General features: G+C 29.8%; 1 protein-coding gene across 1 annotated transcript; it reads right to left on the minus strand.

Annotated features, from left to right (window-relative positions):
- Positions 1–13,902: 13,902 nt before the first annotated feature.
- Positions 13,903–19,210, minus strand: LOC112785138 (probable disease resistance protein At5g66900). The gene is made up of 5 exons (XM_025828612.3): positions 18,220–19,210; positions 16,770–17,173; positions 16,134–16,483; positions 15,223–15,431; positions 13,903–15,134 (listed from the first exon to the last, which is right to left on the minus strand). Exons 1-5 carry the CDS (start codon positions 18,884–18,886, stop codon positions 14,305–14,307), a joined length of 2,460 nt encoding a protein of 819 aa, XP_025684397.1. The 5' UTR covers positions 18,887–19,210; the 3' UTR covers positions 13,903–14,304.
- Positions 19,211–24,190: the final 4,980 nt, after the last annotated feature.

Raw genomic sequence — 24,190 nt, forward strand, 5'->3', positions numbered from 1 at the left:
AATTAATTAGTTAACAAATTGAATTTAGCTTATGGAGTTTTATTTTCTACTCAAATTTTTAATCATTAGTGATTTTATTTTTAATATTTACAGTAAATTTTGACTATAAAAAGAAAAAAATTAGTATTGATTGTTTCTTATTTTATTTATTTACAGTCATAATTAAATTTGATATAATTATAGTAAGTCTCTATAATTATAGTAATATAAAATTGCTTCATATATAACAATAATATTATACATATTTATATATCTCCACTTTTATCTCTTTTTTTAGAATTTTGACATATAATTAATATAGATAAAATATAATATTAAACCGCTTTGTTATACATATATATATATATATATATATATATATATATATATATATATATATATGAAGTTATAAAATAACCCGTATAATTTATACGTATGGCATAATACGTATGTCAAAAAAAGATTCCATACTTTTTGTTAACCATTGTTTTGTCATATGAAATTGATTGAATAATTTCTATTTATATAATTTTTTTCTATTAGTAGCAATTAGTATATGCATTAAAAATTCATACCGTTTGTAATTATATATATATACTTAATATACTAAAATTGGGTTTTCTTCCAACTAATGAAAGTGAGGTGTCGATTCCTCGTGAATCTATTTTCCCGCCAAAATTAATACACTATTTTCTCTTCTAAGTTTATTTTATAAAAATATCTTTCTTATAATTATACTATAATTAGCATTTAAGCAATAATACATAATTATACTAATTTAAGAAAATATCTTTATTATAGTTATATGAAATCAATATTTAATACATTATTAAACTACTTATCAATTATCAATCGAAAATATTTTTGATCATTTTAATTATATTGATAATAATAATGATAATAATAATATAATATGATAATTATATGATAATGGCGCCAGCCATTAATAACCAATTTATATTTCTCTAAATAAATTTATTTTATAAAAATATATTTATTATAATTATATTACAATATTATAATAAATATTTAATGAATAATGTATAATTACACTAATTTAAGAAAATATCTTTATTATCTATCTATTCTATTCTATTCTATTCTATTATATAAAAATAGAATTTTTGTATTTAATAATAGAACTGATGTGGCATGCTCTTGAGGTGTTTCCAAATCTATTTCATTTAATTCGTCAAAGCAAATCAATTATAATTAATTAATTATATCAATTAATTAATTTGATTAGCCATTCAAATCTCACAATTTATTATAATTTATATAAATTAATTAATTATAATCAATATTCAATGCGTTATTAAACTACATATCAATTATCAATATTTTTAATCATTCTAATTATATCAATTGATATAGTTCTAATCTGCATTTAAGTATAATAATTTTATTAGAAGATAATTGATGCACATATTAATAGTGACCTATTTAATTTGATATCAATTAGTGGATAATAATAATAATAATAATAAAAGGTCTACATGATACATGCATTATATTTTAAAAAAGGTAAAATATATTTAAAAAAAATAGGATATCAATAATTAATTGTGATTAATATCAACATCAATAATTAATTCTTATAATTATTTTTGTACGACTAAAAATTTCGTATAGTGTTTTTTTATGTAGAATAAAAAAAGTTTGTGATTCATAATATTTTCATAAAGTTTTATCGTATGGACACAAGATTAATTAGATAACAAATTGAATTTTAATTAATATATTTTATTTTCTGTTCATATTTTTTTATTAATTATCTTACTTTTTATATTTACAGTAAATATTGAATGTAAAAAGAAAAAAATAATATTGAATATTATATATTTTATTTATTTAGAGTCATAATTAAATTTGATATAATTATAGCAAGTATCTAGAATTAATAATAACATGATACTACAATTTTAAGTTGTATAATATAATAAAAAAATGTATCAATTTATGTATGCCTCCTATTAGAACCGTCAAAATTGGCTAAACTCATCGGACCAATCCGTTTACCCATTTAAATAGACGGACTTTACCTCTAAAATTAAACCCGTTTAAATTTCGGGCTAGCCTGTGTGCTAAATGGGTGGCCCGTTTATTTTTTTTACATTTTTTCAAAAAAATCAGTACTTTTAGTTGATATTTCTCTCGATTCGACCTAAAAATCAGACCTATCCGCTAAAAAAATATTATTTTTAAAGATTTTTGACCTAAAAGTGGTATTTTTTGTCAAAATATTTTTCAAAAAATAAAATTAAATGATAAACGGCCTGGCCCGTTTAACCCATTGGACTGACCATAAACGGTCCGGGCTAGAAATTAAAATTCTGACCTGCGAATAAAGTGGGCTTAAACGAGCCAGCCCATTTAACCCACTGGCTTAATGGGTTGGGCCTAAATGGATCGGACTAGCCCGTTTGACAGCCCTACTTCCTATATAGCAATGATATTATATATATATATTTATATATCTCATCTTTTAGCTCTTTTCTAAAAATATTGGCATATAATTAATGTAGATAACATATATATTGAGTAAGTATCTCTATTGAATTAATCATAAAGGTTAATAAAATATAATGAAATAAATTTTACCTAACTGTAGTAAGTATCTCCATTGAAGATATTTGCTAATTATTACCGTGTATAATTAGTGTATATATATAGAGAGAAGGAGTAATAGTGAATTGTTACAATTATTTAATTTATCATTTAAAAAATTTGTACCTCGGACATAAATTTTCTTCTGTTTATTATTTTTCATACCTAAGGGCTACTAATTACGATTCTATCAACATTGTTACCTATGGTACGGTAGATTATGTAATGAAAAAGTTTGAAAAATAAAGGCAAGAATTATAAGGTTATGGAAAGTCCCATACAAATTTGACAAGAACAAGACGACTTATGTAGAAATGGTTCTCATGGATGATAAGATAAGTTGATTATTTTCCATGATTCTTTCAAGTGATGCTAGGTCCATCTTATAAATATTTTTTGTTTATATTTTAAATTTATTTGACAAGTAAACCCTCGCACGAATCAAAGAAAGTACGATTTTATAAATTTATAAGTGTTAATAGTCTTTATATTTAATTTGTTTAATAGTGTGATAATATAGCTAATATATTTGTTGGTGGATTTAACTATTATTACTATATTATTTATGATCACATTTAGTATACATGTGTGATTTATTGAAAAAAGTACATTATTAAAACCGATTAATAACTATTTTAGAATTAATCCAATTAACACCGAATTAAAAAAAACAATGCATAATATGTTACTTTTTTATTAATCAAATTATTATAATATAAATTAATTTTAAAAAAATAATTTAAAATTATAATTTTAATCTTCTCACGTGCATGGCACGGATGATTATACTTGTTAATTATTATAAACGACCTTATAGAATGTTTAGTCGGGATTTTTTTAATAAACAATTTAAATATTTGATTTATAGATATAAATAATTTATAATATATTTATTAACTTCTATTTTTTTACTTATCTCGTTTATAATACGATACAATTTTATTTTGTTTTATCTTATTTGCAGTAAGATATATAAAATTTGAAAATATATATATATATATATATATATATATATATATATATATCTTATTTACAGTGTAAACGACATATGTATATTTTTCAAATATAAAAATATAACTTTTACAAATAATAAAAAATATATTAATAATTTAATTTAGATCAATTAAAAAAATAAAAATTAATATATTTTATTATTATTTAGATCAATTTTAATTAAATTATATTTTATCTATATTTTAAATTTAAATTAATAACTTTTTATATTTGTTTATACTAAATTTTTTAAAATAAATAGTTTCAAATATCAGTAGAATTACACTAATAGTTTAGATCAATGGTCATATAAGATTAGTTAAAAATTTGGATTAACACTAAATCAATTTAAATTTAAACTTCTCACTATTAACACTATTAACACATCTTCTTAAAGAATTATTCTCTATACAATTATTTTTTTTATAGAAATCTTTTCAAGGTATTTATATTCACGTGCTTCTGCACGTTCTTCTTTTTCATTATTTTTCTTTTTAATTATCGTTATCAATAAAAAGAGGAGGAGAAAAAAAATGTAGCAATAATAACAACAATAAAAAAGAACCACAATAAAGATGAAAATGCGAAGAAAAAAAAAAGAAAGAATGCGAAGAAAAATGAGGAGGAATGCAAAAAAGAAGGAGAAGAAGAAGAAGGAGGAGGAGGAGAAAAATGAGAAAGAGCAAGAGGAAGAACATGAAATATAAACGTTAAAGAAAAATCGTTTCTCATTTCATGCTATTCAAAGTTGAAGAAGCGCGTGTTTATACGTTCTTTAAATTGAGAGTTATTTATGTTGACCTTAGACCAACTTATATAAACTTGTATGCCAAAAAAATTTATATATATAACAAATCTCTTTTTTAAATAAATCAAGTAAATTAAAGTAATAATATTCCCAACTACCAACAACCTTGAAATTTTTAGTTGGATCCAATTCATCACTTTGGTTGTCACGAACCACGTTTAGGTGACTCAAATAATAAAAAGCAATTATTTTTGGGATTTCTTGAAAATTGTTAAAAGTGTTAAATAATATAAAAAATTAATAAAACCTAAAAATATTAATTTAAATCTTGTATTATATAATCTTTTCTGAAACTCAATAAAAGTAACCATAACAAGTAGGAAAACTCTTATTAATTAAATAAGGGTTTTAGTAATAATTTAATAATTAATTAATAATTTCAGATTTCTTAAGTAATATATAAGACAAATAATGTGAATTTATGAGAGTAACCTAGCATACATAGATAGGTACTAATAAAACTTATTATTTTTAATTAATATTTAGTCTAAAAATATTTTTATATTAATTTTTTAATTTATATTTTAAATTCCAAACTCTGATAATATAAAAATAAAAAATATTATTCATATACTAAATACTCTTATGTTCGTATAAAAATATAGTTACTATTAATTAATTATATATTTAAATTATTTTTAATTAATAAAACAAAAAAAATTATATTTAATTGTTAAGAAAATACTAATATCAACGCTATTTATTATAAAAAATAAATTTAATTTTGTTGTACTATTAGTGTAAAATAATTTTACGCGTCATCTAATTATACGATGTTATACTAAAAAAAAACTATTGTTTATATTGACTGCGTGAATGATTATTTAAAAGAACAAATGTAATTATATGATTATGTAAAATATTTTACATTGTCAGTATATTAAATTAAAATTAAACTCATAAAAAATATATACATAATAAAATTATATAAAAATTAGATATTAATTTAAAATATTAACTAATATTAATAAAAAAATATTGATGTACAACATTTCCAATAAAAAAAATTCAACATGATGACCGATGAGTGGGGATTTACCAGTGCGATGTATTTTTGTAGGAAAATGCTAAGCTTTCAATCTGTCATAGACTCATAGTGTCATGCTAATGACGGGGAAGTTGATTTGCAATTTTTAGGAAAGTCAAAATGAGTTAAATTTATCGAATTAATTTATTTAATTATTTAAATGGATAGATTTTATATAAAAAATTAAATTTATTTAAATTTTGGATTAAATTTGATTAACTTACAAAAATGACAAATTAAATGGATTAGTCTGCAGGTTAAATAGATAGTTTATTTAAATTTTTTATATTAAAAAAATTGTAATCAATAATTTTTTTATTTGATTTATTAACTAAAAAAATACTATTTGTTTAAAATTTATAGTTTAAAGTGATATTTTTTGTCAAAATATTTTTTTTTAAAAGAATAAACGAGTAAACGATCAATCTGTTTAACTCATTGGATTGGTTATAAATGATTTGAAATGAAAAATTTTGACTCGTGAATCGAATAAATTTAGGCAGGTCGGACTGATTCATTTAACAGCCATCACATTTTTATAACAATTAACAATGTCTCGTAACAATTAATTTGAATCGATTGGGTGGTTAATTCATTCATTTATTTAAATAAATATTAAAAATTTCAAACACTATTTTACATATGCAATAACCTATTAATCCAAGACAGATTAATCATTAATCTATCGGACTAAAAAATATTATGAGATAAAAAAATGTCTCTGAACAGCTAGCCTTGACCTTGTATCCTTTCCTTCATTTATTTTTGAAAATTATTTGTATTTAAATTGAAGAACGAAGAATTTGTACGTGTAATTATTGCAAAGAGTGAAAGCGTAAAATAATAATAATTATGTTAGGTATATATTAAAATTAGTCATTAAAATTATTTTTTAGTATAAAATATATATTAAAATATAAAATATATATTAAATTTAAGTTAAATAATACATGTATAAATATATAATGATTAATTTTAATAGTTAATTTTAATATACAAATAATATTTTTGATAAAATAAATCCTTCCAAATAAATTTATTTTAATTAGCCTTTTTTTAATTAATAACCTATATATCTTTTGTAAAATTTAGATGGAGTTTATGGTGTTTATAACTGCGATGGTTATAGTGGTTATATAATTTTAGTAACACTTAAAAATTATTAATAAAATTAAAATTACATTTTTTTACATTCTAGCTTAGTAACATTAACTACAAAAGAATTCTTTTTTTTATCATATTTTTAAAACGTGCCAAGAAAAAAAGTGTAGTCATAGATAATCACCACACTTTTTGAGCTGTATCCATGCTTTTCATAATGTCACCTATTTGACTGTAGGCTGTAGCCAGTTCTCTACGGATACATTTTTTTATGATCAATTGCAAAGCTATTCTCTTTTGGTCACATTTTTTTTTTCGAAAATAAGTGGCCATTTACCTAATCTTTATGCGTAAAGTTTGAAGAAAATCGTTCTTTTATGCGGGGAAATTAAGAAACAATTTACAAGGACAAGAAGACAACGATAATTAATTTGACGTTGTCCTGAAGATTGCATGAATTTGAAGTTTCATTTGGAGCGGAGACTTGACGAGGTATTCAACGTTTATATAAAAAAACAAAATAAAATAAAACGTATCATAGAAAAAGACCAAATGAAGCATCAACGACACTCCGATATCTAATTTGCTAGGAAGTACGATATTTTACGAGTTGTCGTATCCACGTGTTGGATTTGGATACGATATTCATCGACACTTGTTCAATATGTGTGTCTGTTATATTCAACCGTGTCTTAGTAAAAAATAAAAAATTTACTTAAGATACACTTACATTTAAATACCTTCACGTGTCAACATATCTAGATGTATTTTTAAAATAAATTTAGAAATAGTATATATTATTATTTATTAAAGATAAAAAATATTTTAAATATTTTTTATAATTAAAATAAGACTTTAAAAATAATTAAAAAATTAATTTATATTTTAATATTAATAAAATATCAAAATATCATTACAATTTATCTAAAAAATACTTTATATTTTATATATTTGCGTATTACCGTCAAATTTGTGTGTTTATGTATCTTATATCATATCGTGTTTCGTATCCGTGTCAATGTCCAGCACATCATAGCTAACTTATAATCCAAGGTAACGCAGGACGACCCAATCATCCTTTAATCGTGGAGTTTAATTAGTCCAGAAAACAGAATCAAGCATATAATATGTATACATGATGGTGTATATAAAGATGGTTATAAATTTATGTATTTCATACATGATAAAATTAACAAGGCCATTTATACATTATTTATATAATAATAAAATATATATTAAAATATAAAATATATTAAACATATATAAAATAATATATATAAATATATACAATATATAAAAATTAATTTGATAGTTAATTTTTTTTTGCATAAAGTTTTTTAAAATCTTAAGATATATGTCATATGATGTAGTTTTGTAGGGGATTGTTTGATCCATGCATGGATATTCCTGGTATTTTTTTTTCTGGAAAAGTTATTATTCCTAAACATAATATATGATAAGGGTGTTTAAGATTTATCCTGGCTTTAAATTTGGTCGAAACTCAAAGTATATTTTTATCCAATATTATTTTTGGATCGAGTCGTATCATGCTTCATGGCCCGTCTTGGTCCGATCGAAGTCATATTTTATATTAAAATTAATAATAAAATATTATATTTTTAATTAATATTTTTATATTATATATTGCTTTTTATTTTAAAGTAATTATTTTGACATAATTATTATATAATATATATTAAACCAATCATTAAAAATAAAATTTTATTAATTTATTATATAAAATTTACATTTTTTTTTGTTTACCCAAACGGTATCTCCCAATCCGATAAGTTAAGGACTAGTCCGTCGCGGATTTGAGCTCTTCATTTAAAGGTCTACCACTGGCCAATGGGTTGCTACATGTATAAGGCGGGATTCGAATTTTCGACATTTTCTTAAGCAGACGAGTGAGCTGACCACTCGACCAACCCAAATTAGTTTAAAATTTACATAATTGTATACAATAATTATGTATTGAGTCGACCCAACTAACCTATCTTATTTTGGGTCAAGTTAGGGTTAGGTTTGGGTCTTTAAAATGGATCCATTGAAATATTCTAATCAAATTTAAATCTAATTAAATTTGGCTGACTCAACTCATATTCACCCGTAATATATGACCATATTTCATAGCTAAATTGAAATGACAAAAATATTTATAAATATGCTTATTTGTGAATATCGTAAAAATTATAAAATTCTTAATAAATTAATTTAAAACTTAATAATTTAAACACCAATTAACAATTTGAACTAAAATAGCAATCAAATAAATAAAAAGTTACCATTTTCCTTGAAAAATAACACCCTCGTCAACGGGAAAAAAATTGTAATTAATTAAAGTGTTTGCTCCTATATACATAAGAAATTTTATACATACCTGTCCCAGGAACACATTTTTAAGAAGAGAGTGACCTGTGAAAAACTTAATCCACATTAGGTGTTATTTTTTAATTTTGTTTTAAAATATGGTGTTTGTTATACATAAGAAATTTCATACGCAGTGGTACGTACGATGAACACATTCCTTAACAAGAGAGTGATATGTAAAAGACTTAATCCACATTAGGTGTTGTTTTTCATTTTTATTTTATATATGGTGTTAAGTTGGGAAACTTTAATAATAAGAGCATTTTGGCTAACAAAAAAAAAAAAGCATTTTAGTTTTTTCAAAATTCCTGATTCTCCTAACGTATTGTTATTTAATATTGTCTAACCAAAACCAATATGGGCAAGAGAATTTCGTATATTGGAAACCAAAACTTTAACACTCTTTATAATAATTGGATGTATGTTATTCAACTATAGTTACCTTAATTATGATAGTTATTCAACTTTAATAGTAGTTAAAAAGTGTTACTAAAATAAAAAAATAAAAAATGCTTTTTTAGTATTTAACAATACTGTTTAAGTATTGTTAAAATCATTTAGTCACCATAGTCATCATAATTATAGATACCATAATTTATTCTTATAATTTTCTATTAGTTTTTTTTAACCCTAAGTTTTTAAGTAAAATAAAATAATATTTAATTTTAATATATTATCAATATAAAACAATTTTGGACGTACATCTAATTACGTGACATTATTTCAAAAAAAAATAACTACTATCTTTTACACATTAACTATGTAAAAGGTTTAGGCTTTTCAAAACAATGCACTGATGGCAATAGCAGCTTCGACACAGCATCGCGGCAATGGCAACCACTTCACGGGCAAAGAGAGCGGCAGAATAACGAAGATTAGGGCACACTAGTGGATGCCAGCACAATGTGGCTTGCTAGGGTGGTTAGGACATTGAAATGGTGGCGGAGGTCTCTACGACAGTTAGAGGGGAGGTTGTCGACGGAGGTGGTAGCTGGGTGGAAAGGAGAGAGGTTTGGGGCTTTAGGATTACTTTCAGAAGTGAGAGAGAGAAGACGACAAATTCGATTCAAATAAGTTCATTATCGTCGGATTTATCTGATAATAACTTTGAATGTTTTAAATGAAACGTCACGTTTTGAAATTTGGGCTTACGTTCAATCAATTAGATGAAAAATTCGACAGTAGTAATATTTGACACAAATTTATTTAATTACACACCATATGTCTTCGTCGGAAGTATGGTGAGAATTTACCTACATGACTGTAATGTTTGTGAAAAATAAAAAATTACCGTTGGCATTGCCTTTGCTGATGCTAAATTTGGTAGAAATTTCCCTCTGAATTTTCCTACGGTAACTCTATCAATAGTGGACACGTTTATGGTAATGCAAGACTAGATAGTTAATTTTAGAGTAGACACCTAAGTTGGCTCTTGTTCATTTATTTGAAGGACAAAGCAACCACTGTTTAAAAAAAAGGATATTATTGGTGGATACTATAATGAAGATGGCAAAAATATCTTCTCATGAAGAAGCTTTAGTTAAAAGTGTGGTTTATTTATTTAACCACACTTTAAACAAAAACAACACTTTTATAAATATCAAAATCTAATCATACAATCCATCATCTAAAAGTCAAAAAGAAATATACTCATATGAAGACAATTATGCCATCTTCATTGTAATATCCACCATTTCGGTTTTTAAAACAATTATTTTCGAACAATAAATTCCTCATGTTAAGAAATTTATTAAATAATAACGAAAATTAGTATTGTGAAGGTTTTATTTGTAATTTGTGCTGATTTTAAACCCTATAAAATTCTTTCCAACAATAGGACGAACTACCATCACTACATTAATTTGTCATCATCATTGCTATAACAAAAGGATCATTTGTTATTATTTAACATATTTTTTACCAAAATGCTGGTATTGTCTCAAAATAATTTTGTTAAAGGTTGAAATGTCTCAATTTTTGGATAGAGATTGCTTTATCTTTTCAAAAAAAATGGACAAAAATTAAATTGAATATTCACTCTTAATTTTAACTTATTGCTTATATTCTTAAAACAAAAATAAGACGACTGTATGTACATCAAAATAGAGAATAACTAACGTTGTTATATTTATTTATATATAACTCAAAAAATACTTAGGAAATAAAAGTTGACAGCATCACTAGTTCTAGTTTCTTTTGTTTATTAGATTTCATTATACAATACATAAAGTAAAACTTCATATTCGTAGTTAGTAATAAGGAAAAGTATATGTAACCAACTAATAATCAGCAAAGAAAGGAACAATATAATTAATTATAATTAGTTTTATTAATTTATAATTTAATTTGTTTTTTAAATTATTGTTGACCACGTTTAAAACATGAAGGAAAATACGTTCTTTGATCATTCATTAGTGGGTTAAGTATGATTTTGGTCCCTAAGATAGGGGCTGAAAATTAATTTCGTCCCTCGGCTTTTTTTTGCTCAAAAATGGTCCCCAAAGTTTCAGTTTATTGTAAAATGGTCTTTCGGACAAAAATACCCCTCTCTCTCTCCTCTTCTTCCTCAACCAGAAACAGAAGCAGAATCCGAAATGCAGGCAGAGGAGGAGCAGCGGCGTGGAGCGGCGGCGGCGTGGAGCTGTTGCGACGGCGACCTTCCCTCTTCCCCCTTTCCCCTCTTCCCGAAACAACACTCCCTCCCCCGTCTCGGCAGCGCTGTGTTTTCTCCCACCACCACCATCAGAACCCATCATCATCATCATCATCATCATCATCATCATCATCATCATCAGAAAAACAGCACCTAAACCACCAGAATAAAACCACCACTAACACCAGAACCCACAACCACCACATCATCATCATCATCATCATCATCATCATCATCATCAGAAATCCACAACAATATTCCACAACAAATTTCAACAACAACAATATTCCACAACAAATTTTAAAAAAAAATCCAAAAATTTCACAAACAAATCAAGTTCACAGAAGAAGAAGAAAGAAGAAGAAGAAGAATTGGTGGTGCGGTGGTGAGGCGGATGGTGGTGGTGCGGCAGGGGCGATGGTGCGGTGGAAGAAGAAGAAGAAGAAGAAGAAGAAGAAGAAGGTGGTGGTGGTGATGGCAGCGCGGTGCGGTGCGGCGGTGGGTGCGGGAGGAGAAGAAGAAGAAGAAGTGGCGGACGGCGGTGGGTGTCGGACGGCGGTGCGGCGACGGGAAGAAGAAGAAGCGGCGGGCGGGCGCGGCGGTGCGGCGGCGATGCGGCGGCATGGATCCCCTTTCTCTCCCCCCTCCACCCTCCCCCTCCCCTCCCTTTTCTCTCCCCCCCCTTTTCTCCCACCCACCCCGCTTCTGTATCCCCCCCCTCTCTTTTCTTTCTTTTTTTCTTTTTTTATTTATTTATTTTATATTTATTTTATTTTATAATTTTTTAATAAAGGGTAATTTGGTAATAAAAAAAATATAATTGATAAAAAGGACGATTTTAAAACAAACTGAAACTTTGGGGACCATTTTCGAGCAAAAAAAAGCCGAGGGACGAAATTAATTTTCAGCCCCTACCTTAGGGACCAAAATCATACTTAACCCTTCATTAGTTGGTTCCATATAACTAATTATTTTTATTAATGCGTAACACATAAAACATAAAAATTATATCCAAAACCATCTAATTTACAAGAAAAAGAAACATCCGTGTGCCTATTAGTAGCAACATCCGGTTAAAGTCACCGATGCCTCTGGTTTACCAGTTGGCTGATTCTTAGCTTATATTGAGTTGGTTCCCTAGCATTGTTGTAGTAATAATCACCAATATTCTTGAGAGAGAACATGTTGAGTTGCACACATTGTACATGTTTTCTTCCTTTATAATTCAGTTTTACATTTTTCTTCTCTTTCTTTTTTCGCGATGATTAAGAGAGTCTCAATACCAGAAGGCAAAAAAAGTCAAACTTGACAACCGCATGCGGGAATATTGTCTCTATGGCATTGCCATTAATGATGTACAAATGTAAAATACTTTGCAGTTTGCACCCTACCTTTCACACAATACTTTGGTAGTTAGATTAAGCTTTAATCCGATCCTATCGCAATGAGTTTTTTATTAGTAGGAGTCTAGGAGAGTGTTCCTGAAACTCGAGCTCAAACAATATATTTATACATCAAGAAAGCGTGAAGTGTGTGATAAAAATGACTGAGACTAATCTCACAAGTCACAAAAGTATTGACACGTAAACAAATATTCTCTTAATAAACAGAGTAGAATGCATAAACATGAATGTTTGGTAAAAACCAATGACAAAACTAAGAAAAGTGACTGTTTTGACACTCCAAAGATTTTGAATTCAACGAAACAACTTATGAATTAAAGAAACAAATTTATGACTTCTAAAATATAAAGTAAATTAAAAAAAGCCTACTACACATACAAGTCGTTTTGGCTTACAAGTCTTATAAGTTGGTACAAGCCCAACAAAACACACGCATAAATAAACGCACGTTATTCAACTACTTTCTGTTTCCAAAGCGCGCTACTCACCATGCATTATGAACGACTCTTCTTCTTCTTCTTCCATGAAAACGAGTTTCTTGCCAAATTTGAAAATAATGGAACTTCAGAAATACACCCAAACGATTATAGAAATACACTCAAAGGATTACAGAAATACACCCAAATTTCGTTGAAGTACACCTTATGCATAATTCAGAACTCTTTCTCTTTCTCCTCCTCATCTTCTGCTGCTTCTTCTTTTTCAAAAACGATTTCAGAGCTTGATATCAAAAAACAATGGAAGTCGAGAATAACGAAGAAAGAAAACAGAGAAAAAAGCACGTAAATGAAGAAGGAGAAAGAGAAGGCAAGAAATGAAAGTAAAGAAGAAGAAGAAGAGGAAGAGGAAGAAGAACGTACAGCAAGAAGAAGAAGAAGGTGCACTGAAAACGCGCAGTAACGGTTCGAAATGCATTAATATAAATGACTTGTAAAGACTTGTATAAAAAAACGCTTGTATGTAGAGAATACACCAACTCTTAATTCTTTGTTGTTGCCATAAATATGGCTGCCAACATGGCAAGAAATACAAACACATAATTTTCTTAATTTCTGTTTAAACTTATAATACAAAATTCAATTACTCCAAAAAATGAGTGCAAATAAACCAGATCATCAACTTGTCCAGATTTTGAAGGGGACAACTTCACTTCACCCTCTCTTTCTTCCCTCTTTCTCAACCCAAAAAACATTACAATAAAAAAGGATTCTCATTATGTTCCCTCTTTATTTTCTTGCCAAACCCAATTGTTGTGTTACATTTCTATAACTTAAAGGTTTATGCCTAACCAGATTCAACCTAATCTTGGTAGAATTATGTGCAGCATCCACATTGTTATTATTACATCTCAAATAACATAACTCTAATGGTGTAGCCAATGCAAGTTGATGTCAGCTTGGACCACCTCTATCTTAAGACCATTAAGGGTGGTTTTCAAGTCTTCCCATAATTCCTTGGTCTCTTCATCACATATCACATCCCTTAAGTTACCAAGGTCCATTATTGAGGATGGCAACTCACTTAAATTGGAGCAACCTCTCACATTAAGCTTTCGCAAACTGCATAACTCGCCCACTTTCTCTGGCAAATTACTAATGCTTATGCATTCAGAGATGTCGAGAAGTTTCAAGTTACGAAGCCTGGTGATTGATTCTGGCAACTCTGCTAAACTGGCACATGAACTAACCCTTAATGATTCCAAATTTACCAAGTTTTTTATTCCTTCAGGAAGTTGAGAAAGCTTATGACACTTTGTTATGCTTAGCTTCTTTAAGGAGACAATATTGGAGATCCCATTAGGCAGTGCCACCATATTGCAGTAATCAATGTTTATCTCTAATAAACTTGGCAGCATTTCTGAAACTTCTGTAGTGCAATTTTCAAATGCTTCATTCACATTGCACATGAAAAGTGATATCTTCTGCAGATTCTTCAATTGAATTCCAGCCTTGCCAAGGAAAGGAACCGAAACCTTCTCGAATCTGATTCTTTTAAGCTCGGATAGATAACCAAGAAGTTCGGAATTATTTAATTCCATTTGAAAGAAATCATAATTTGATACTATCAAAACCTTTAATTTTCTCATTTTCTTCATGAACATTGGTAAGGTGAACTTTGCAGCTCGAATATTCAACACTAAAGCCTCAACTTCAGATGGCTCCAAGTTGCACCATTCTGTTGCGAATACTTCGTCTGCAAAAGAGGTTAAACTCAAAATCAGTAATCAATAACACAATAATTTTGCGAATTGTTTGTGCATCAAGAAGAAAGAAGCACAAACCGGTTGATATGGATAGTACACGAGCTTTAATGTGATACTCTTTCTCTGTAGTCCACCATTTTGGAAGGTCATTCCCACTAATGTCGAGAATCAGTTTATTCCTCTCTGCCTCTGGTTTTTGGCTAGTTTGAAGGATTGCAAGCTCACGAAGAAGATCATGCTGCATGACATAGTGGTAGCTATAGTCTACTGTCTCACTCTCAACTTTCCTGATCACATGCATGAACAAATCATTGTTACTATATATTATTTTAAACATATCCATTGATGATTCATTTCTTAATTTATAAATACACTTAAACGAAATTCTAGATGAATAAACAAACTGGACAACACATACAAGGAAAGGCATCAATTGTATAAGTTGTACTTTTGAATGTTGAATTTCACATTTTACACATGAAGTTTTTGAAATTTCTTAAGTTCAAACTTAAGTTGATTGACAAGTTTGGTTAACTGTTAAGGGCTAACTCCTAATTCTGTTTCCTAAGCTTAGACTGGTATTCTTCATGGTTGACGAACTCATGAACGAGGAGAATTGTCAAAGACTAGGGTGCGTGCTTTGTTAATCTTGACAAAATAATGATATATTTATTTTCTTTGGAATTTATGATTAGTAAAACAAAAATATTATGTGCACACTAAAAATCAACTACCAAATCAGCCAATATGTATTTATATACAAATACATGTACTGTTTAACTCAGTTTTAATATGTATTTTGTATTTCAACATGTATTCTATATAAGTGGCTGATTTGGTAGCTGATTTTTGGTGTACACGTAGCATAGTTGTTGTCAAAATTGAATGAAATTGCAAGTTGAGTAAGACATTTGTCTTTTTTCGTCTTGTAATGCAGAAAATTCAACTGTTCTGTTTCCAATATATCTGTGTATGAGTATCCATCATACCTTGTGACAACAATATCAGCCAAATTCCAGTTGACTAGTTTATAAATATTCGCTAATGCACTTGTGTCATCGTCGCCATAGAGCTCAGTCCACATATCAACAAGTGCAGCAGCAGGGATCCGTTGGTCTTCGGGGAATAATCCTAGGTCCTGGAAACACTCGATGCCCATAGGATCCAAGAGATCAAAGCATTTTTGGAGACTGTCCAGCACGTCACTGCTAGAATGAAGAACTGAACCACCTCTCGATAATTCTTTGGCCCTTTCTTGCCAAACCACCCGCTGCTGCTGACTGAGTGATCTGCCATTCACTCTAAGCGCCATAGGAGAACCGCTGCAGCCTCTCACTATCTGCAAGTTAGTCCATTTAAATGAAATAAGAAATTCAACCAAGTGTTTTATAGATCAAGAAGAAATAAGAAATGAAAAAGTGGTGTATGAACAAGAAAATGATGTATCATCTATGAAAAAACATTTGATTAGCAATTATTTTTTCTCTAATTCTCAATATAACAATGTAAGAAATTTAAAACAAGCTTCTAGAAAGCATTGAACAGAACCCCTTAACAACATCATCAGGAACATAGAAGCTATAGAAAATTTGTATTCTAAATTATACTGGAGCAACAGAAATTACCTCTTTCACGACATCATCAGGAACATCGGAGCTGCTATGATTTAGAGATGCCGAGTGCTGAAATAGCTTTATGGCATCTGCATCTCCAAGGGGTTTCAAGACAATTGGATTTCCGAATCTTCCGATTACGACTCTTGATGTCACTAGAATCTTGTAATCTTGTATATGGAACTCAAACTTATCAACCAGAGATTCTGATCCCGGCCAAACATCATCCAGTACTAACAATATTGGATTTTTTCTAACCAGCTGATTCAGAAGATTTTCTATTTGGTTAAGCATTTCTTCATCGCTTTGAAACTCGAGTGTCTCATAACCAGTGTGCTGAAATAGTTTCTGCACAATGGTGCTCAACTTGGGCTTTTTTCCAAATGTTACAAAGAAGATGTTGTCGTTGAATTTATCTAGACAAATGTTACAGGTTTAGTAATTTGAAAACTCAACATCTTATAATGGATATTTTTATATAGAAAACTAATTTCAGACTTTCACAAAAGGGGAGAAAACATTGATAGCTCAAATGCCACAAAAATGTATGCTCCAGCATGGCAGTGAAATGAAGTAGCAAAGGTTCAAAATAGTAACATGTTTAGCATTAAATGTTTTTCGGTTATTTCCATATAAGCTCTGGATTTCTTCTAACATAGCGGACTTTTTTCGTCTCAAATAGGATTTTCGGTTTTTAAGACAGACATGTGATTTCAACTAAACATATAACTATAAGTCTACAATGATGCATTTGCCTTTGATGAGTAAAATATTTTGCTCCTTCCCTTCTTCTACCACATAATATCTACAACAAGAAAGTGAGGGAACTAAAAGAGTGGAATAGTACAGCCTTAGACAAAAAATAAGTCCGACACTATAATGTGTGTTTAATGTTGATATATTAAAAATCGATTTATCATAATTTAGATAAGTTGGCTTGTTTTAGCTTAAGATATCTTTTTTACTGTATAATTTTTTTCATACACTAATACAATAATTTTCTTTAAAGCAAATAATAAAAGACAAAAAAAGAAGAGCTTTTTCATTGAAAGTGTAAACTTTTAAAGATTTTTTTATATATTAAACTTACTAAAAAGTCTTTCTGTTTCCTTAATAATAGCAATTAGACTTTTATTTGCTAAACTAAAATAAAGTTTTTCTACTTATATATAGGTATTTTTTACTTTTTAATTAATGAATTTCATTGTCCCTATTAAATCTAAAGCATCTGAATTTCATTGACAAAGGCACAAAGCGACATAATTGAAATCTCAAATACCGTTTGTTAAATGTTACCTTAAACTCCTTTTGTGACTCTTGTTTCTTCCATAAAATTTCTAACTTCTATATTGTAGTAGTACACATGACATGATATTCATTATTCAATACTTGTATTGCTATTTATGCAACTTAGAATATCAGCAATATAGAGTGTAGGATAGTAATCAATAATCATTCATACCCTTAACTTCATCATCCCAGCAAAGCATTTTCGCCAATGTACTCTTCCCGGAACCGCCTGCTCCGGTCACCGTGAGCACCACCGGATGATCACCAATCCGGTCATCCATCAACTTGAGCTTCAACTGCTTCAACGGAACATCAAACCCAACAATAAACGCAGGGGGTTTAGGAGGTGAACACACACCTCTCAATTCAACTCTCTCATTTCTTGGAACCATTTTACTCAATTTCCCAATCTCAACCTGAATTTCCCTAACCCCACCCTGAATATCTCTAACTCCAACCAGCGCCTCCTTCACATCCCTCGTATTAATTGCTTGCAGCTCCAATTTAAAGAACTCGCAAATCGAATCGTAGAGCTCTTCAAGTTCCTCTTGGCGATTCGCTTTACCACAGCAATCCCACCATTGGAGTTTAGAGCACTTGAGAACGAGGATCTTGCCACTCTCCATCCTCTTGATCAACCTCTCTGTTTCCGATTTCGGCCGATCCAGTTTCGCGTCGATGCCTTCTATCTGTTTGATAAAAGGTTTGAGTGATTTCAATGTTGTCTCCAATTTTTCTAACGAGGGTTTAAACTTATCATTTTTCTCCTTGATTTCTATGACAGTATCTAACAGTGCCTCGATTGCGCCGCCAACAAGAGCGTCTATAACCACAGACATATCCAAAACTCTAAATTCAAACTGAATTCACGGGGAAGATTAAGAAATAGGAAGTTGAACTTAACAGTCTTTTTTTATATATATAAAATTTTTGGAAAGCAAGAAGAGGCACACCACACAGTGCAAGTTGCGTTATAAAATTAACAAGTAAGCTTTAATCAAAGGATGCTTTTTTGAGAGATTGCAGGTTCGAATCTCCTGTCTTTTTTGATAAAAAAAAATGCTTTCTTGAGACGCCGTTAATTTAGAAAGAATCAAATTCTGCCTTCGAATATAGTTCTCACTCGTTTTCGGCAGAATTTTTAATGTGAATGCTATATGTACGGCTACCAACTTTCGAATAACAAGCTTAAAGTGGTCCTCAGCAAAATCATCATTCAAATTCTAATTGCACAAAGAAGTTATAGGATTGGCCGACATGAGTCAGTTCTTAACTTATTTTTCGTTAATGATTTGCTCACTTCACTTGATGACATAGATTATTAATAAGATATGTAATATTATAATTTGGTCACGGATAATGATGCAATAATAAATTCATAAATGATATGTAGTATGATAATATAGATAATAGTACCAATATTATTTGCTCAATGTTAATTTGGTGGTTAATTTTTTTAGTTATAAAAGTTTAAAATGTGTTATGTTAATTATAAAAAAAAATAGTGTGTTTTTTATAGATATAGAGATAATTTTTTTTTTAAATTGAAACTCATAATTCGATGGCTCAGTTTTGTTTTTGAAAACAAAATTTAGGATCAGATTTAGGATAATAGAAAAATTTGAGTCTCAGATTTGTGTGAATTGAAAATTTTTTTAAAGAATAAACAAATTAGTAAGTCAGTTTTGTGAAAAAAAATAATAAACCACAAATCTGAGAGTCAGATTTGTGGTATAACAAAAAAAATTAAAATACATAAAATTATACCTCAATTTTATGATTATCCATACAAAAAAATACACCACTTCTCCACATTATTTAAAAATATCACTACAATCTCAATAATAAAAATAAAAAGTGTAATTTGATATCAGCTGTGGTGTAGAGAATAAAAATGTAGCAGCGGTAACTTGGGCTATAAATATAATGTATTTGGCATTGGTTACAGAACGAGTCAAAATTAATTCAATTCTAGTTTCACATTCTATCAATTACGCCTTTTTCTCTCTGTCTTTTGAAATTATAGAAATTCGTTTCTACAGAATTGATTTGTTGTGTTTATCATGCGAAATTTTTTAAAATCATAATGCCATAAATATACTGAATCGTATCAAATAATATTACGGTGAGTTAGTTATTATTTTTATGAGAATTAAAATATTAAGCAACAATGATTAATTAATTATTTTAATTAGACAATTTAAAAAACAGAGGAACGTAAAAAATAAACATGAACAGCAGCAAAATAATAAATAACAAACAGTAAATGTGAAGACAATAATAATAAAAATGATAAGATTTTAGAAATATTCATTTTTTAAAAAAATCATCTTTATGTTAATTTATTTGAGACATACAAAAATCAATCACAACATATGTTTATAGGTGTGTAACCTCCTCTGTTGATGACAATTGACAAAAGAGGAAAAAATTGGTATAGAAATACTTAATTATTTTGTGATTTTATTTACTGTTTTGGATAATTTGGTTTTATTGTCATGATTATTGTCTGGCTACATCTATTCACTATTGATCAAATTGCAATGTAGTTGTTACTACTTGCTCTTTGCTTTGTTTTAATGCACTTTAATTTTCAGACAGGAGACATCATAGCACATATTCAGGGGAGTTTTAATTTCTGGATTCAGGGAGAGATTTTTTTGCAAATAAAAAAAAAGTTATCCTACTCTTATTTTCGTAAATGCTCTTTATTTTAAATATTGTCATAAAAAAAATATGGTTGAGTTTAGAAAAAAAATAAATTTAGCTAATATAACTAATATATTAGTTCAATTTAGCTAATATATTTAGAAAAATAATAGAAAAATAAAAATAAAAATTATACTGTCTTAATAATTATTTTTAGGGTAAAGTATTAAATTGGTCCTTTATATTTAGACGTAATTCTATTTTAGTCCTTAAGGTTTAAAGTGTCCTATTTGCATCCAAAAAAGTTTCATTTAGCATCAATTTAGTCCCACCATGGGGTTAAAGTTAAATAATTAACAGAATGTCCTACATAACAACCGTAGAAGACAAAATCGATAATCTGGAGAACAAGTACCACCTCTAGAGGCACAAAATCAATCGTTGATGTATCAATACATTTATTTATCATTCTCTTTAGTTCTATAGAAAACAATTTATTTATATTATAAGAAAAATAATAAATAAATGTATTGATGCATTAACGGTTGATTTTGTGGCTTTGGAACTTGTACTTGTTTTTCAGATTATCAATTTTATTCTTGTACTGTTGTTACGTTAATTATTTAACTTTGACCTCATGTGGGACTAAATTGATACTAAATAAAACTTTTTTGGATTTAAATAAGATACTTTAAACATTAAAGACTAAAACAGAATTATACCCAAACATAAGGAACCAATTTAGTAATTTATCCTTATTTTTAAAAAACAACAAAACTCTCAACAAAAAAAATTTATTAATTCTAATTGATTTTGAATAGATAAATAAGTAGTTTAACATATATACTATGTAGACTTATTCTGTTAATACTAATAAAAAATATTAACAAAAGAACTAATCAATCTTATAAAAATTAAAATTAAAAATAAAAAAAATATTTTTGTTAAAAACATCTTTGTTTTTGGAAATAATTATATGAGCCATTTAAATTTTTTTCTCTTATGAATATTGTATAATAAATGCAACAGCTCATGCAGTCTAAAGCTAATGTAGACCATATATTGGAGAACCATATAGACACATGCGTGGAGTGAAGAGTGAAACTTCCAAAATCATCATCTTGTTACGCGATTGACGCCCAACCCATCATGCAAGTGGGGCAATCCGTGTGGTACCCAGTAAACTCTTTTTGCTTCTTCTGCTGCATTGCCTACGCTACATATATAACATGCATTTTTTTTTTTCTCGGGTAATCTTACGGTGCTGATTTTTTTTTTTTTCAGCATCTGTTGAAATGAATTGGACATAATATATAAGAAACGTGTATTAATTTCGATGTGACTGGAGAAATATTAACGAAACCAAAATATCAGTGGATAGAATGTTTATCAAAGTATAGCAAAGTAATTATGTCAGGTAATGTATTAATTTAAAGGTTTAATTTTTTATAAGAATTGAATTAATTTTTTTGTTTTCGTTGGACTTTTTTATTATTAGATACATTGGATTGGTAATGTAAAGAATTGATCCAAACATAATAATAATAATAATAATTGTTCATACCCTGACCCAATATAAAGGCCCAGGTCCAACTAAAAGGCCTAATCTAAAGGATTAGAGCCTAGCTAAGTACCGGCCTTCACATAAGAAGTCGGTATCAACCACGACTTGGTCAGAAGAGGTCGGATGCGAGATTAGCTGGCAGATAAACACTCATTCAAATGAGTAACCGCCCCTAAAATCTCTCTAACCGTCTCATAAAGCCATATCTTAACCTCCCCAAGATAATAGGGACGGCTACCACCCTAAAGATATGGCACTACACCAACGGTGGTTATTGGCTCGCCCCCATAAATACCCTGACACCCCTTCAGGTATCTCTAAGCCCAATACTCTCTAGACCTGCTTACACCCTTGCTAACTTAGGCATCGGAGTGTCTTTGCAGGTACCACCCCCCATTCACACGCGAGCACAAGTCGGACGGAGCCTCCCGAGCTGCGTGCCTACCCGGAGTTCTCATCCATCGCACACTTGGGCCGCCAAACGCCATCCGTTGTACTAATCTCCGGTTACCTACCGTAACATTGGCGCCGTTGCCGGGGACCCGAGAGATCATCCATCGATGGCGGAAAGATCCCACGAAGAAGGCCATGTGGAAACAGATTCTGAACAAGAGAATCTGGACGTGGGCAATGACAACGAAGACAACGACCAACACAGAGAGGGTACCTCCGGAGTAAAGAATCCAAAGGTAAATTCCTCAGATGGGCGTGAATCAGAAAAGGACGGACCATCCCACATAGCTGAACTAATGGGATTGGTCCATAGCCGCCTGGAGCAATTGGAACAAGAGCGGGAGAAGCAAAGGGAAACCGAAAGGTACCTTAAAGAGGAGATGGAACGGCGAAAAGAGTTAGAAAGAAAACTCTTGCAGCTAGAATCCTCCCTCAAGAACTCCCGCGATGAAGGAGAAGACCAACGCCCGGGCGGAGAAGATCCTTTCAGCGAGGATATAATGAGGGCAAAAGTTCCAAGGAACTTCAAAAGCCCTGATATGGACCTCTATGATGGAACCACGGATCCGAAGCATCATCTAAGTAACTTTAAAAGTCGGATGTATCTGGCCGATGCCTCCGACGCTACGAGATGCAAGGCTTTCCCGACCACTCTATCGAAAGCAGCGATGAAGTGGTTCGATAGCCTCCCCCCGAGATCCATCACTAGTTTTGAAGACCTCTCGAGGAAATTCTTGATGAGGTTCTCAATCCAAAAAGACAAGGTAAAACATGCACCGAGCCTCCTGGGAATAAAACAGGAGGTCGGAGAGTCTTTACGAGCCTATATGGAAAGGTTCAACAAGGCATGTTTAGAGATCCAAGACCTGCCCACAGAGGCAGTAATAATGGGGTTAGTCAACGGACTTAGAGAAGGCCCCTTCTCACAGTCCATATCTAAAAGACACCCCGTTTCTCTAAGTGATGTACAAGAAAGGGCCGAGAAGTACATCAACATGGAAGAGAATGCAAAATTAAGGGACCTGAGTTGGCGACCTGGACCCACTTCCTCATCCAAGGAGAGGGAAAGGGAGGCCAGGAAGAAGGAAGAACCCGGTCTCGAAAGGCCCAGAAAGTATCACTCTTATACTCCTCTAAAGACTTCTATCGTGGACGTATACAGAGAGATTTGCAACACTGAAAGATTGCCACCCCCAAGACCTATTAAAAATAAAAAAGGGGGAAGTCGCGGCGATTATTGCGAGTACCATAAGATATATGGTCATTCCACTAACGACTGCTACGACCTTAAGAATGTGATAGAAAAGCTGGCTAGAGAAGGTCGGCTTGATAGATATCTCATAGAAAGGTCGGACGGTCACGGAAAGAGAAAGCGAGATGACATGGATAGAAGAGATCCACCTCCACAGACCCCAGAGAGACATATCCACATGATCTCAGGAGGGTTTGCAGGAGGTGGAATCACCAAATCTTCTCG

This window comes from Arachis hypogaea, chromosome 1, assembly GCF_003086295.3.
Source record: "Arachis hypogaea cultivar Tifrunner chromosome 1, arahy.Tifrunner.gnm2.J5K5, whole genome shotgun sequence".
Taxonomy (NCBI): domain Eukaryota; kingdom Viridiplantae; phylum Streptophyta; class Magnoliopsida; order Fabales; family Fabaceae; genus Arachis; species Arachis hypogaea.

What these genes read in the sequence shown, in the direction of transcription:
- LOC112785138 (XM_025828612.3), bottom strand. Translation starts at nt 18,886, where the DNA reads ATGTCTGTGGTTATAGACGCTCTTGTTGGCGGCGCAATCGAGGCACTG. An exon ending in GCTGATATTGTTGTCACAAG is followed by an intron (nt 15,432 to 16,133) that starts GTATGATGGATA and finishes GCATGTGATCAG; the next exon opens with GAAAGTTGAGAGTGAGACAG. An exon ending in TGTACTATCCATATCAACCG is followed by an intron (nt 15,135 to 15,222) that starts GTTTGTGCTTCT and finishes CCTCTTTTGCAG; the next exon opens with ACGAAGTATTCGCAACAGAA.